At 42.4% G+C, this 14,331-nt stretch overlaps 1 protein-coding gene across 1 annotated transcript; it reads right to left on the bottom strand.

Annotated features, from left to right (window-relative positions):
* Positions 1-8,603: 8,603 nt before the first annotated feature.
* On the bottom strand, positions 8,604-12,072 carry LOC117466920 (uncharacterized). Its single transcript, XM_034110434.2, has 8 exons — positions 11,983-12,072; positions 11,739-11,878; positions 11,333-11,423; positions 10,940-11,105; positions 10,747-10,855; positions 10,128-10,206; positions 9,935-10,022; positions 8,604-9,571 (listed from the first exon to the last, which is right to left on the bottom strand). Exons 1-7 carry the CDS (start codon positions 12,049-12,051, stop codon positions 9,960-9,962), a joined length of 717 nt encoding a protein of 238 aa, XP_033966325.1. The 5' UTR covers positions 12,052-12,072; the 3' UTR covers positions 8,604-9,571; positions 9,935-9,959.
* Positions 12,073-14,331: the final 2,259 nt, after the last annotated feature.

Here is a 14,331-nt window from a genome sequence, read left to right as displayed (position 1 = left end):
AACGTTACATTGGTGGTCCGTGGATTATTTATTATCAAGTTGATTGAAGTTTGCGGAGCCCATACATGCTCGGGAAATCTGTTGACATGAACATGATCCATCGGGACGTTTCATGTAAATGTAGAACTGTGGCACCACCCCGTGTGCAACAGATTTTCTCTTTATAATAGGCCTATGTCTGTGCTGTTGCTATTAATGCACGGATCAGCATTTACCCACCCCCCCCCGCAAAAATAAATAAAATCCCGGCTCCCCCGGAGACCGTGGTATAGTTCGCACACTGGGGCAGTGGTCAGTAGTGTGGACTTTGCCTGTGATGGCTATCTTTTATTAAATCAAACAACATGTCCGATAGTTGATGTGATGCAGCTATGAGCAGGGGCGCCGCCAGGGATTTTGGGCCCCATGAAAAGATAATCACATTGGTTACTTAACATTTTTTTTCTTAATGTTCTAAAATAGTTTGGGCCCCTGTCTGTCACGGGCCCTTAGAATCGTCGCCCCTGGCCATGAGTAATCCCTTGGTAAGATAGAAATAATAACTGTTGATCCCTGCTGCCAGACTGAGGCTAGAGTTCACAGCATGGGCGGTAGAAAAAAAAAAAAATAAAGTGTAAAGGGGAAATCTTTTTTGAGCGATTAGATGGCCTGTGGAAGCCGCAATAACAGACATGATGTAAACAAGATGAGACAATCTGATAGAAAACGTTGGTAAATAATGTATTAGTGCATACTTTTATATGTATTACCTTATTACTTATGGTTGAAACATGTGGAAATACCTCAAAGTATACGGCATCACGTACACAAATAACCTCCACTTTTCTGTTTCATGTTTTTTGTATTCACTTCTAATCTACTCCTCTATGCATGAGTACTGTCAATATGTGCTCGATCCTTTTTTCTTTAACCGTGACAGGCTTCAACAACATGAGTAATTAAGAAAATAAATAAACCTCTCCTCCTCTTCTAAACTCCTTCTCCCTCCACTCTCCACATGAAGAATATGTCAGCATAAATGAGGCCACTCCACCCAGCCATGTCAACACTCATATTGCTCGAGGCACGGGCCGAGGAGGTGGAGTTGCAGCAATCTTTGACTCAAGTTTACTTATCAATACTAAACCAAAATTAAATTATACCTCCTTTGAAAGCCTCGTTTTTAGTCTTACGCATCCGACCTGGAAAACTTTGCAGCCAATCCTATTTGTTACAGTGTATCGTGCACCAGGTCCTTATTCAGAATTCTTATCAGAATTCTCTGAGTTTGTATCAACTTTGGTTCTTAAAACAGATAAAGTAATTATCGTAGGTGACTTTAATATTCATGTTGACGATGATAAAAATAGCCTTACTGTCGCATTTAACTCTATATTAGATTCTGTTGGTTTCTGTCAGAGTGTAAATAAACCAACCCACTGCTATAATCACACTCTCGACCTTGTTCTGACTTATGGTATTGAAATTGAGCAACTATTAGTCGAACCGCATAATCCTGCTTTATCCGACCATTGCTTGTAACTTTTGAAGTACTATTACGAGACTACAAAGCATTAGTCAAAAGCTCTTGCAGCAGAAACCTATCTGTTAGTGCTATAGCCACATTTAAGGAAGAGATTCCACCAATACTTAACTCGATAGCATGTCTGCATGTAGGGGAGGAAACTTATACAAAATGTACACCACCCCAAATTGATCATGTTGTTGATAGTGCTATAGATGCGCTGCGAATAAAATTAGACTCTGTTGCTCCTTTGAAAAAGAAGAAAATAAAACAACATAGATTAGCTCCATGGCATAATGCCGAAACCCGCAAAATAAAGCAAAAGTCTAGACAACTTGAAAGGATATGGCGTTCCACTAAACTTGAAGAATCTCGTTTGATTTGGCATATTACTCAATGAATATAAGAAAGCACTGCGTAAAGCGAGAGCAGCCTACTACTCTTCATTAATAGATGAGAATAAGAATAATGCAAGATTTCTTTTCAGCACTGTAGCCAGGCTGACAGAGAGCCACAGCTCGATTGAGCCTTCTATTCCCTTAGCACTCAGTAGTAATGATTTTATGTGCTTTTTTAACGATAAAATTGTTACTCTTAGAAACAAAATTACTGACCTCTTACCTTTGACCAGTATAGTGTTATCAACAGCTCCCGGAAACGTAAGTTCTAATATTACACTAGATAGTAAACTAGAATGCTTTTCAGCCATAAACCTTGAACAATTACATTCAATGATTCTCTCTTCTAAACCATCAACGTGCATGTTAGACCCAATTCCAACTAAGCTGTTGAAGGAAGTTTTTCCATTAATTAGCACTTCTTTATTAAATATTATGAATATGTCTTTATTATCAGGCTATGTTCCACAATCATTCAAAGTAGCAGTGATAAAACCGCTTCTTAAAAAGCACAACCTCGATCCAGAGGTTTTAGCCAACTATAGACCTATTTCTAATCTTCCGTTCCTCTCAAAAATTCTTGAGAAAGCGGTCGCAAAACAGTTGTGTGATTACTTAAAAAACAATGATTTATTTGAAGATTTTCAGTCTGGCTTTAGAACACATCATAGCACAGAGACAGCTCTGGTTAAAGTCACAAATGATATTCTAATAGCCTCAGACAAGGGACTTGTCTCTATTCTTGTTTTGCTCGATTTCAGTGCTGCATTTGATACTATCGACCATGATATCCTATTGCAAAGACTAGAGCACTTAGTTGGCATACAGGGAACTGCTTTAGGCTGGTTTAGGTCCTATCTATCTGAACTCTCTCAGTTTGTACGTGTTAACGATGAATCTTCCACGCAAACCAAAGTTAGCCATGGAGTGCCACAGGGCTCAGTGCTCGGACCTATTTTGTTCACATTATATATGCTTCCGTTAGGCAATATTATAAGGAATCATTCTGTAAACTTTCATTGTTATGCGGATGATACTCAACTATATTTATCAATCAAGCCTGATGAAATTAATCATCTAAATAAAATTCAAGACTGCCTTAAGGACTTAAAAACGTGGATGACCTTAAACTTTTTGATGTTAAACACGACCAAAGTTATTGTACTTGGCCCGAATAATCTACGAAACAAATTATCTAAAGATATACTAACTATGGATGGCATTAATTTGGCCTCCAGTGAGACTATAAGGAATCTTGGTGTTATATTTGATCAGGATTTATCCTTTAACGCCCACATAAAATCAATTTCAAGGACCGCCTACTTCCATCTACGTAACATTGCAAAAATCAGGCATATCTTGCCTCAAAACGATGCAGAGAAACTAGTCCATGCATTTGTTACTTCTAGGCTGGATTATTGTAACTCTTTATTATCAGGCAGTACCAAGAAGTCAGTCAAGTCGCTTCAGCTGATTCAAAATGCTGCGGCTCGTGTACTAACCAGAGTTAGGAAAAGGGACCACATTACTCCTGTTCTGGCTGCCTTACACTGGCTCCCTATAGAACACAGGATAGAATTTAAAATTATTCTTCTCGCCTACAAAGCCCTTAATGGGCAGGCGCCATCTTACCTTAAAGAACTCATGATACCCTACTGTCCTACTAGGGCATTGCGTTCCAAGAATGCAGGGTTGTTGGTTGTTCCTAGAATCTCTAAAAGTACAATGGGAGCCAGAGCCTTTTCTTATCAAGCTCCACATTTGTGGAATCAGCTTCCAGTTTGTGTTCGGGCGGCAGACACCCTATCCGTTTTTAAGAGTGCGCTTAAGACCTTCCTTTTTGATAAAGCTTATAGTTAGGGCTGATTAGATTCAGCCCCTAGTTTTGCTGATATATGCTTAGTTTGTTGGGGGACATCTTACTTCTTCCTTCTCTCTGTCTATACCTGTGTACTCTCATGTTCCGATTAACCCAGCTTCCCCAAATGTCTTTCTTTTTGGTGTCTATATACGCTGGGATCCGGAGTCATGGATGATCCTGCAGTCCTGTGTCCTGGATCGCGAGCGCTGGATCTTGAGCCGTGGCTGTGGTCCTGGATGGATATCCTCGTGGATTCATCTTCCTATTATACACACATGCATTTCCAAACATTTGGACTACCTATGTTGCAAATGTATTATCTTTTCAATTTACAGACGGCATCTATTGCACGTCTGTCCGTCCTGGGAGAGGGATCCCTCCTCTGTTGCTCTCCCTGAGGTTTCTCCCATTTTTCTCTTTAAACTGGGTTTTCTTTGGAAGTTTTTCCTTGTACGATGTGAGGGTCTAAGGACAGAGGGTGTCGTATTGTCATACTGATATTCTGTACACACTGTGAAGACCACTGAGACAAATGTAACATTTGTGATATTGGGCTATATAAATAAACATTGATTGATTGATTGATTGATTGATTTCCTTTCAACTAGATGAAAAGCTCCTCTGCTGCTGTGAGATCTATTTCCAGGTCCCACATCCCAAGCTTCATCAAGACGCATTAGCAAGGCATAGCAGCGTTAGAGAGGAGATGAGAAATTTGTTTTCATAATCAATTAACCGCATGCAATGTACCTGACTTCTAGGATAAACCCTGTTTGAGCATGGCTGGCATAACTAATCCAGACAGGACTGGCCATGGGGTCATCGATTCATATGAAACTGATTATAAGGCGTATTGATTCATTCAAAACCTTGAAGGAAATCTGATTTTTTAATCATACAACAATACTCAGCCAGTCAGAGATGATATACCAGATGCACGTGGAAGCAAACCACTACCACCCTCCCCAATGCCACCATCTACATGGTCAACTTTTCAGACCGACTTAACCCAAAACAACAGACTTTACTGACAGCCATCAACAACACCATAGCCCTGAAATATCACGTCATACCGGAAATTAAACCACTTCTCTTTAGAGTCAATAACGACGACATACACTGGACCACCGAGGCGGCCAATATGTTGCTCAGGTACTGGAAGGAACAGTTAAACTTGTTGACAGGGATAATTGCCATATCACAACTCCCCACCTGTCCAACATAACAAATCTTTCTGCCGCCCAGTGGGAGGTGCTGGAAAAAGGACTCACCTTCATCCCCACTCCCAAACCACTCACCCGGCAGGAGCTCAGAGCGGACCTCCATACTTTCCACAGGCATATCAAGCTCAAGGACCACTTCCTGGGGAGCCAGGGGCGGGAGCCTGTCCCGTTCACCGGATCGTCCACCTGGGAACCATACACTGACACATTAACACCTGAAATAACACAATTCATCAATAAGAAGGATGTGAGCAGCTCGACGCTCGTGAACTGTCAACAGGAGGTCGGGTGGAGCCTCACTGCGGGGAAGCAGTGTGTGGACCTGTCAGCGCAACTTACATGATGCCGAATTTAACAAATCCATTTAAATAATTGGTTTGAACGGCATAATAAGGATGATCGTCCGTTCTGTGATTCTCCAGAACACACATGCTATGATATTAGGGTCATGCAGAGTGAGATGAGATCGCTGTCCCTTTTAAGAGAGAGAGAGAGAGGGGTGTGGCGTGTGTGTGTGGATGGTAGAGCGAGCGTGTGTATGTTTCTGGAAGTGAAACGAGGCAGCAGAAAAACAGAGGTCTGTGATGTATTTTGTGAAACAGAAGAACAGCTAAATAAATGCAACGGCCTCCCAAGAAGAGCTCGCCTCTCTCCAGTCATTTAAGCTAAAGTGGGTTATTGAACCTGAAGCTTGTTGCTTATGCCCTCCTCGACTACGGTCTGGGAGCCGACAGGAAAGTTCAACACACAGATGGCCAGTCCGCCCCTTTGTGGCATATTATTTCGATGAGAGATGAGCAGATCGCCACTGGGCTTTCAACTAAAGACACAGCCACGCAAAAACTGCTCCTTATGGGTACTGCAATTTGTGAAGTGCTTTCCTCTGTGGTGAAACGATCAGCACTGCACCACGGAGGAAGCGGCAGAAAGTCACCTGGAGTTAAAGACAGCGGGGCTGCGCTGCGTGCATGGCTTCCTTCTGCAGGTAACGGGGAGACGCGCTCTGGCGGCGGTCTCGTTCAGGATCCGAAAATACAATTTATATATTTTGCACACTTACGGAGCGTCCACACTACAGCTTCAAAAATAGCTTGGAGCTGGGCGTGTCTGGAGCTTGGGGATTTTATTCAAGCAACACGACCAACAACCAATCACATGAATCTCCCGCCCCCGACATACAAAGCAAAAACCCCCGGGGATTTTATGCGAGCAATATATATATAAACTCCCCAAACAGGCGAAAACCTACCAGTTTCCCCCACTGTCTCTGCCACCTCCCTCCATGCCTGGTTCCTCCGGTTTGTATCCCGGTAGGTGAAGAGGGTCTGGTCATACAAAACCGGGTGATTTGCTACGGCGATAGTTAGTTTCTCCTCCGACTTTTTTTGAAATATAGAAATGAACGGCGGGATATCTCTCCCAGCTTAGACGCGGTTTGATTGGCTACGGCTTCAGCTGTCAGATTTTGGGAAACGGGATTTGATTGGCTGGCGCTGGCTACTCCGGCGTCTCCGGCGTCAGAAGTTGAACATTGTTCAACTTCTGACGCCGGAGACGCCTGAGACGGACCGCTCTGCTACCCACAATTCAGTTCGGCGAAAAAGCGCGGCTACGTGACGTCACCCCATTGAAAGTGAATGGGCAGATTGGAGCTTTCGACCCTGTCGACGCTGTAGTGTAGACGGGCCGTTACTATCACAGATCTTTTCAGATTTGTGAACAATATTTGAGAGAAATGGTTATTTTGTGTATATAGAAAATGTTTTAGATCTTTCAGTTCATCTCATGAAAAATGGGAGCAAAAACAAAAGTGTTGCATTTATATTTTTGTTCAGTGTGAGCACTTCTCCTTTGCCGAGATAATCCATCCCACCTCACAGGTGTGGCATATCAAGATGCTGATTAGACAGCATGATTATTGCACAGGTGTGCCTTAGGCTGGCCACAATAAAAGGCCACTCATGTTCAGTTTTATCACACAGCACAATGCCACAGATGTCGCAAGTTTTGAGGGAGCGTGCAATTGGCATGCTGACAGCAGGAATGTCCACCAGAGCTGTTGCCCGTGAATTGAATGTTCATTTCTCTACCATAAGCCGTCTCCAAAGGCGTTTCAGAGAATTTGGCAGTACATCCAACCGGCCTCACGACCGCAGACCATGTGTAACCACACCAGCCCAGGACCTCCACATCCAGCATGTTCACCTCCAAGATCGTCTGAGACCAGCCACTCGGACAGCTCCTGCAACAATCGGTTTGCATAACCAAAGAATTTCTGCACAAACTGTCAGAAACCGTCTCGGGGAAGCTCATCTGCATGCTCGTCGTCCTCATCGGGGTCTCGACCTGACTCCGGTTCGTCATCGTAACCGACTTGAGTGGGCAAATGCTCACATTCGATGGTGTCTGGCACGTTGGAGAGGTGTTCTCTTCACAGATGAATCCCGGTTTTCACTGTTCAGGGAAGATGAGTGTGGCGTTGTGTGGGTGAGCGGTTTTCTGATGTCAATGTTGTGAATCGAGTGGCCCGTGGTGGTGGGGTTATGGTATGGGCAGGTGTATGTTATGGACGACGAACACAGGTGCATTTTATTGATGGCATTGTGAATGCACAGAGATACCGTGACGAGATCCTGAGGCCCATTGTTGTGCCATTCATCCACGACCATCACCTCATGTTGCAGCATGATAATGCACGGCCCCATGTTGCAAGGATCTGTACACAATTCCTGGAGGCTGAAAACATCCCAGTTCTTGCATGGCCAGCATACTCACCGGTAGTGCTGCGTACCTGGACTCACATTCAGGTTCAGGTCCGGACTCAAGTCCAGAGGTTCAGGTTCAGGTCCGGACTTATAAGTCTGGACCTGAACCCATGGCTTGTGTCAAGTTGTGTGACTAACTAAAGTGAACTTATTGTGAGCTAATTATCATAATCAACTCAAATTCAAACTCGTCGCACACTAAAAAATGCTGGGTTAAAAACAACCCCATTTGGGTCGTTTTTTAACCCAACGCCAGGATCAATATTGGACCAACCCAGCAGTAGTTAATTTGACCCAACGAAATGGGTTGTGTATTTTAACCCAGCAGATGGGTTATACATTTAATCCAAATGCTGGGTTAAATTAATTACAGCCCTGGGTTAATTCTACCATAGATTGGGTTAAATATTACACCCAAATGCTGGGTTAAATTAATTACAGCCCTGGGTTAATTCTACCATTTATTGGGTTAAATATTACACCCAAATGCTGGGTCAAATTAATTACAGCCCTGGGTTAATTCTACCATAGATTGGGTTAAATATTACACCCAAATGCTGGGTCAAATTAATTACAGCCCTGGGTTAATTCTACCATAGATTGGGTTAAATATTACACGCAAATGCTGGGTCATAATAGCTGCGATGCGTTAATTCTACAAGTTATTATCGTCATGTTTTTAATGCAATACCCATGTCTCTTAAACATTTAAATTACAAACCCTTTTAAAATACATCCTATATTTGGTCATGCAAATAATATAATATGCAATAAACGCTTTTAAACAATGTTGGAATCTTAGAAAAATATTCATTTTATTGTTATAACAATTGACAGTTCAATAAAGGGCAAAAGATTCAGTTCACAATAAAGGGCAAAAGATTCAGTTCACAATAAAGGGCAAAACTTTCTTTAAACAAAACTTAACATTTATGCATGTACAGTACAGCCTGTAAACAACACAGGCTGTGTTCTGTGTGTTGTTTACAGGCTGTACTGTACATAACACACATTAGAACAAACACATCATAACAGCATCCAGATCTACAAGCTCATAGCACTTTGTGCCACGCTATGAGCTTGTAGATCTGCCCTTTCTAAATCTCAAAATCTTTGCTTCTGGTTTGAGAACCACTAATAGCAACATACGTTTTTTCAGAAATTACTGGTTCATATACTGGCCATGTAAACGTTACAAAGAAAATCCTCCAACATGATCACAAAAATGTACTGCTCCTTTAGGTGATCCGAACGACAGGAAACTAAGATGTGCAAATAAACATTTTAACAATTTATGCTTCCACCATTTAGCTCTTTTAACTCAGCACACAACTTGCTCATAAAATACTTTGAGCATTAGGTAGTATTTTGAACATCACACACACTTCAAAAATCCTGCAATATTTGATTTAACCAGATAGAACCCTATTCTGAGCCAAGCAGAAGAAGAGAGAGAATAGAACAGGAGGACCAGCAGAAGAAAAGAAAAGGATCAAGACCACAAGTCTACTTGCAAGCAAGTATTGCTGCACGCAAGGACGTAGCAGGTTTTGACTCCTCTCCTCCCTTGATTTCGTACACTGCATTTTGGAAGAATTTCCATACAGCTTCACACTGCTTTGTGTAGTCGATGTCAAAGATATAGAATACCTTGAAACAGACATCGACTGCCTGAAGCAATGTGTTTTGTTCCAACGCCTCCCCATCAAGAATAACGAACGCCTGAGAGGTGTGCCAAATATCGTTTCCCAGGGACAGGACATATGGTTAAGGTCTTGACACCTTCGTCTCATGGAGTACTCCACCAAGTTTGTTCCAAACTGAGAAAGAAATAAAGAACAAAATACAAGATAAATTAAACAAAGTAAAAGATTGTGCAAAAGCAAAGAGTAAGCAAGATTTGGCAGTGGCTGATAAAATGCATATTCAGAAACAATGTTCTGAATTATTCTTGAGCCAAGGAATAACAGGCAGTCAGGCACATTCTTAACCACTTAAACTGGACCTGGTTGGCTCTGTACTTTAGACCACTGTTTTCCATCTTCATCAAATCTCTTCGCCAAAAATAGCCGATCTAGCTGCCATTTTTGGATAATGTCCCCGCCACCCCCCCAAGAATATGGATGCTGGGTTCAAGTGATTAAAAGAATAACATTTCCCTTTAGATATGCAGAGGGACTTACAGGCTTATGATCGATGAAGGCCAACTTAGACTCCTCGATAGTGTACCGGAACACTTTTCGGTACATCTATCTGAAAGTCCTGTGCAATCTAAATGAAAAAGAAAATTCAATGTGGCAGCTGACATACTGATAAAAGATTGTTATAAACAATGCATCCACATCATATGTAAACATATACTCCTTCCTAACTTACCATGCCTGGAGTGAATAGATGTGGGAACTCTTGGCGGATCCCCTGAATGTCCCACCCGTTTTCCCTTAAAGACTTGGCCCTGTTTGATAGTTTGCAGAAAGTACAGCAGTACAAGAATGTTAAAAGGATAACACAAAAAGCCCCGAGGGCAGTTGCAGACAGGTGCTCTTGTATGGCAGTTTTGGAGGGTAAGGAGTTGCACTTTCTTGATGGCTGGTGGTAGGGTGTTCCACATTTTGGTAGCATAATAGTAAAATGCATTCATCCCCATGTTTGTGTCGATTATGGGGGGGGGGGGGGGAGGGAGGAGAAGAGTAATGGAGCTCCCACTGGTGTTGTGCCCTTTTATTTTTGACAGGTACATGGCACTGGTCCCTTGAAAACCAGGCCCATTGCAAGTTGCTGTACTCTGTCCTCCCCTGAGCCATCCCACTATAGCATCATAATGAGCAGGGGTTAGGTCATAGGTGTGAGAGGTCTAGTAGTAGTTTGTTTTGAGAAGTCTGTAGTTCAGATTTGAATGACTTGAGGTGCAACAGTACCATGATGAGGTGCATGCATAGGCAAAATGACATTGAATGAGTGCTGCAGCTAGTGTCCTCAGTGCATTCCTACTGACCTGTACACTGCTGTATCCTGCATGTATTGCTCCACCTGGTTGAGGGGCTGCAAATTGTGTTTCAGCCATTCTTTACACTGTATGGCTCTTTCTTCCGATATGGTACATTCTATAAAAGTACACATAAGGATATTAACAATCTCAAATTATGTGTCTGTATTGCTTAAACAAATTATTCAGTTCCAACGATTACCTGGTATGAATGTCCTACGAGTGCCAGCTTCACTACTTTGTGGTGGTGTCTGCTGCGTGCTCTGTGACCTGGCCGGTTTTCTCATCCTCTTTCTGACGTTCCGAAGCCTCTCTTCGAGGAATCCAGTGGCTGGGCGGTGGTTCCGTCCTGGGGTGAACCAGTATCCCTGTCAAGAAATGAAAGTCTTTGGTGAATAGAGATGAGGCACATTTTGATAGCGTGGCGACAACATGTGGCTAAGCCATCTAGAACAGGGTTTGTCTGTATGTCTGTCTGACAACACCGGGCATCAAACAGCACAGAAGTCCAGTACTCTGGTGCTGGGAGATGAGTTATATTGTGTTCAACTGACTGTTTTAGCATAAATTCCTCAATAAAATCTTAATTACTTACGAAGCCACTGCTTGTGTCCGACTCGTCCTTCAAGGAGGGAAACCCATGAATCAAAGCTGCAGCCAAGGCCTTTTTTGTCTCACTGGTAGGACTGCAAACACAGAAAAACTAAATTACCAGCAGAGTCAAATTTAGATCTTAAGTATTTCTAAAACATGTGTTGCACCCCAGTATAATGGCTGTAGCATATTCTGCAGCTAATAGGCATCCTAATAAATTAAAAACACTACTGAACGTGTGTTTTGGTACATGTGTTGTGCATGTTTATGTTGGTGGTCTAGGTAAATGTGAGACTTGAAAGTAGTGTCCCGTCTTATATTTTCCCCTGAAAGAAGATTCATATACCTTTTTCAAACCAACATAACATTCAGCAAAAACAAGAAAAACCCCCACTATTTTTAATTACCTCTCTCCAAACTTCTCCATGAGGTGAGATACCAAAATACGGACAAGGCACTTTCTTTGCGAAGGGATGATCACATCCTCATCAAGGCTCCCCAGGATCAGCTTGCCTTCAGTTGAGCCTGTGAGAATCTGGCGGATATCCTGAGAAAATTGCAAGAAGGGACAACATCACAGATATCGTTTATTACTCTTTAGTGTTGATTAAAGAAAAAAGTGAAACCCAAGTCTTAAAAAGTGGAGCTTACAAATTGTGGAATTATATGTAGTGTTTGAGGTATCATCGCTGGTACGACAGGTGCCGTTTGGTCCTCCATGGAGGGTGGAGTTGTGGCAGTTGGTTGTACATCAGGACTTGTAGGTGGCACAGCAGGTTCAATCTAAACAGAACCCAGATTAATGTAACAAACAGTGACAGCCACCTAGAATTGCCGGATGAGCATCAGTAATGTAAATCAGTGTACCACACCAGCAGACTCAGTAGACTGCACACAGTATGCATTGTGTGAAAGATATGCACCACGCCAAAGTTTTGATAAATTCAGAGACCTGTGTAAAGTATGGTTTATATTGACCCCTAAGAGACACAAAACCACTCAGAAAGCCTTCACCCGAGTGAATGAAAAATGCGACAAGTTTGGACCATGCAGATCTGCGGCAAATTGAAAAAGATATAAAACAAACATGTAACTTCTTAACTGACAGTGACTACCCGTCGCCGTCGGGTGGAAACCGTGTATGTCCAAAATTGTTCCGTTTATAATTTTTAACATTTTAAAATTGTGAAATAGCCAATCGACAAGCTCTTGACGTTGGGAGCTTGTAGATCTATTTGTACTACTTTGTACAACACTATGACGAATTAGTACATTTAGAATATAAAAAACATAGTTTAAATATGGAGACACAAGGTTTCTGCCCACCAGCAACGATATGTAGACAGATTAAACAAAAAATACTTACTGTACAATTGATCACATCCATCCCAGTATTTACAGAAACATCCCAGTACTCCATCGCATGATCATCCCTGTAGTCGAAAGGCACCTTTTAAGCAGCATTTATAGCTAACCACTAAACAAATATGGCAGGAAAAAATGGACTTGTCGAGTCAAAATGCAGTAAACTGATTTTCTAAAAAAGTCTATAGCGCAGTGAAATGTATAAACTGTCATCAGTCTCGCTGAATGACTTCACTGCATGTAGGGGATGGTGATCAAGCAGCTCTCTCACATCAACAGCTGCCAAAACTTGAGTGGGAATCACACTGTATGCAAAGAAATGCCTATCAAACCATTGTGTTTCCCACTTCTGTACAACAAGTTTTATTGTTGGTGTGTGTGATGTTTGGTCTAGTACTAAAATGGACTTTATGAGACCAAATTGGGGCTCTCCATCTGGGTCATAAGACAGGAATACAGTCATGCCTGCTCGATATGCAGTTCCCTTAAAGGTAACCGAAGCTGGTTCATACAATTCACTGAAAAGGGGAATGCCTGTTAGACCACTTTCGATGTCTTTAACTCCCTCAATGTTGGCCAGAAAGGTAGTGTGCCCTGGACCAACTTCTGTATTGTGGCTCAACACAGTTCCACCCAGCAAATTATAGCACTGCGCTATCTGATGGCGAAAGGCCATGGTTTTGCAAATGTTTCGGAAATTGCATGTTACATGGCTAACCGTTTAAAAAAGTTGTGTTTCGCTTCGAATCTCATAGCCCAAAACTGAGTCAAGGGTCCGAGCTTTTGAATGGCTCTTGGGTAATGGAGCAATGAAGTGGTGTTTTGGCAGCAAATAGTGAAGAGGATAGAGCTCCAGGAAGAGAGGGTGATGATGCTCTTCAAGGATTTTAGCTAAGTACAGTGTTGCTTCAACAGTAAGAGAAGGAGAGAAGATGAACTCCCATACATAACAGTAACAGTAGGAGAAGTTTCCATTCCTTGCAATGCATGGGGACCAGGTCACCTATCATTGTCGGCAGCAACCTAAGTAGGCACCACATTTGAGCTACTGATTGATGCATGGCACCTTTAACCTTTTTTAGATCATCCTTACTAATTACAGAAGGTTTGTTACCCTTATCACAAAAGCCGTAGTCAAAGCTTGTGATTCTGTAGTTTAGTTTGTCAAGTGTTAGATGTTTCTGCTCAATCAGCGAAGTTAACACAAGCTTGACTTCATATGGCCCTACGCCTTCCAGTATATCATGCATGATGTCAGGTGCTATGTTGTCGGTTACATGATAGAAAGACAAGTCATTCAAGACACTGTCTCTATTCAGGCCTGTCTGAGAGCGGTCGGCTGTACGCAAAATCTGCCTCATGACTATTGACATCACGCAATAGTGCAGGAGGATCTGCCAGCGTCTGAGACCTCCGGGCATCCTTATGTATTCTGCAAAACCGACACATATAATTTCCAGAGAAGCTTTCAATATAGCCAAGCATGGCCATTCACGCCCAAATTGTCTCCCACTACCTGACCACTGTAACCTTACAACACCTTGAAAGTTGGGGGTATCAACAGTGATGCCATCCCTCTCAAGACACCTGATCTTCTTCCACAATAGGGCGCAGCACTGCATCAAGGCCATAGGT

Source organism: Pseudochaenichthys georgianus, chromosome 21 (assembly GCF_902827115.2).
Source record: "Pseudochaenichthys georgianus chromosome 21, fPseGeo1.2, whole genome shotgun sequence".
In the NCBI taxonomy this organism is placed as follows: Eukaryota; Metazoa; Chordata; class Actinopteri; order Perciformes; family Channichthyidae; genus Pseudochaenichthys; species Pseudochaenichthys georgianus.
The sequence above is the reverse complement of the archived record's forward strand: the minus strand, read 5'-3'. Positions and strand labels throughout refer to the sequence as shown.

What these genes read in the sequence shown, in the direction of transcription:
- LOC117466920 (XM_034110434.2), bottom strand. Translation starts at nt 12,051, where the DNA reads ATGGAGGACCAAACGGCACCTGTCGTACCAGCGATGATACCTCAAACA. An exon ending in ATGGAGAAGTTTGGAGAGAG is followed by an intron (nt 11,424 to 11,738) that starts GTAATTAAAAAT and finishes CTGTGTTTGCAG; the next exon opens with TCCTACCAGTGAGACAAAAA. An exon ending in CAGGATACAGCAGTGTACAG is followed by an intron (nt 10,207 to 10,746) that starts GTCAGTAGGAAT and finishes ACTATCAAACAG; the next exon opens with GGCCAAGTCTTTAAGGGAAA.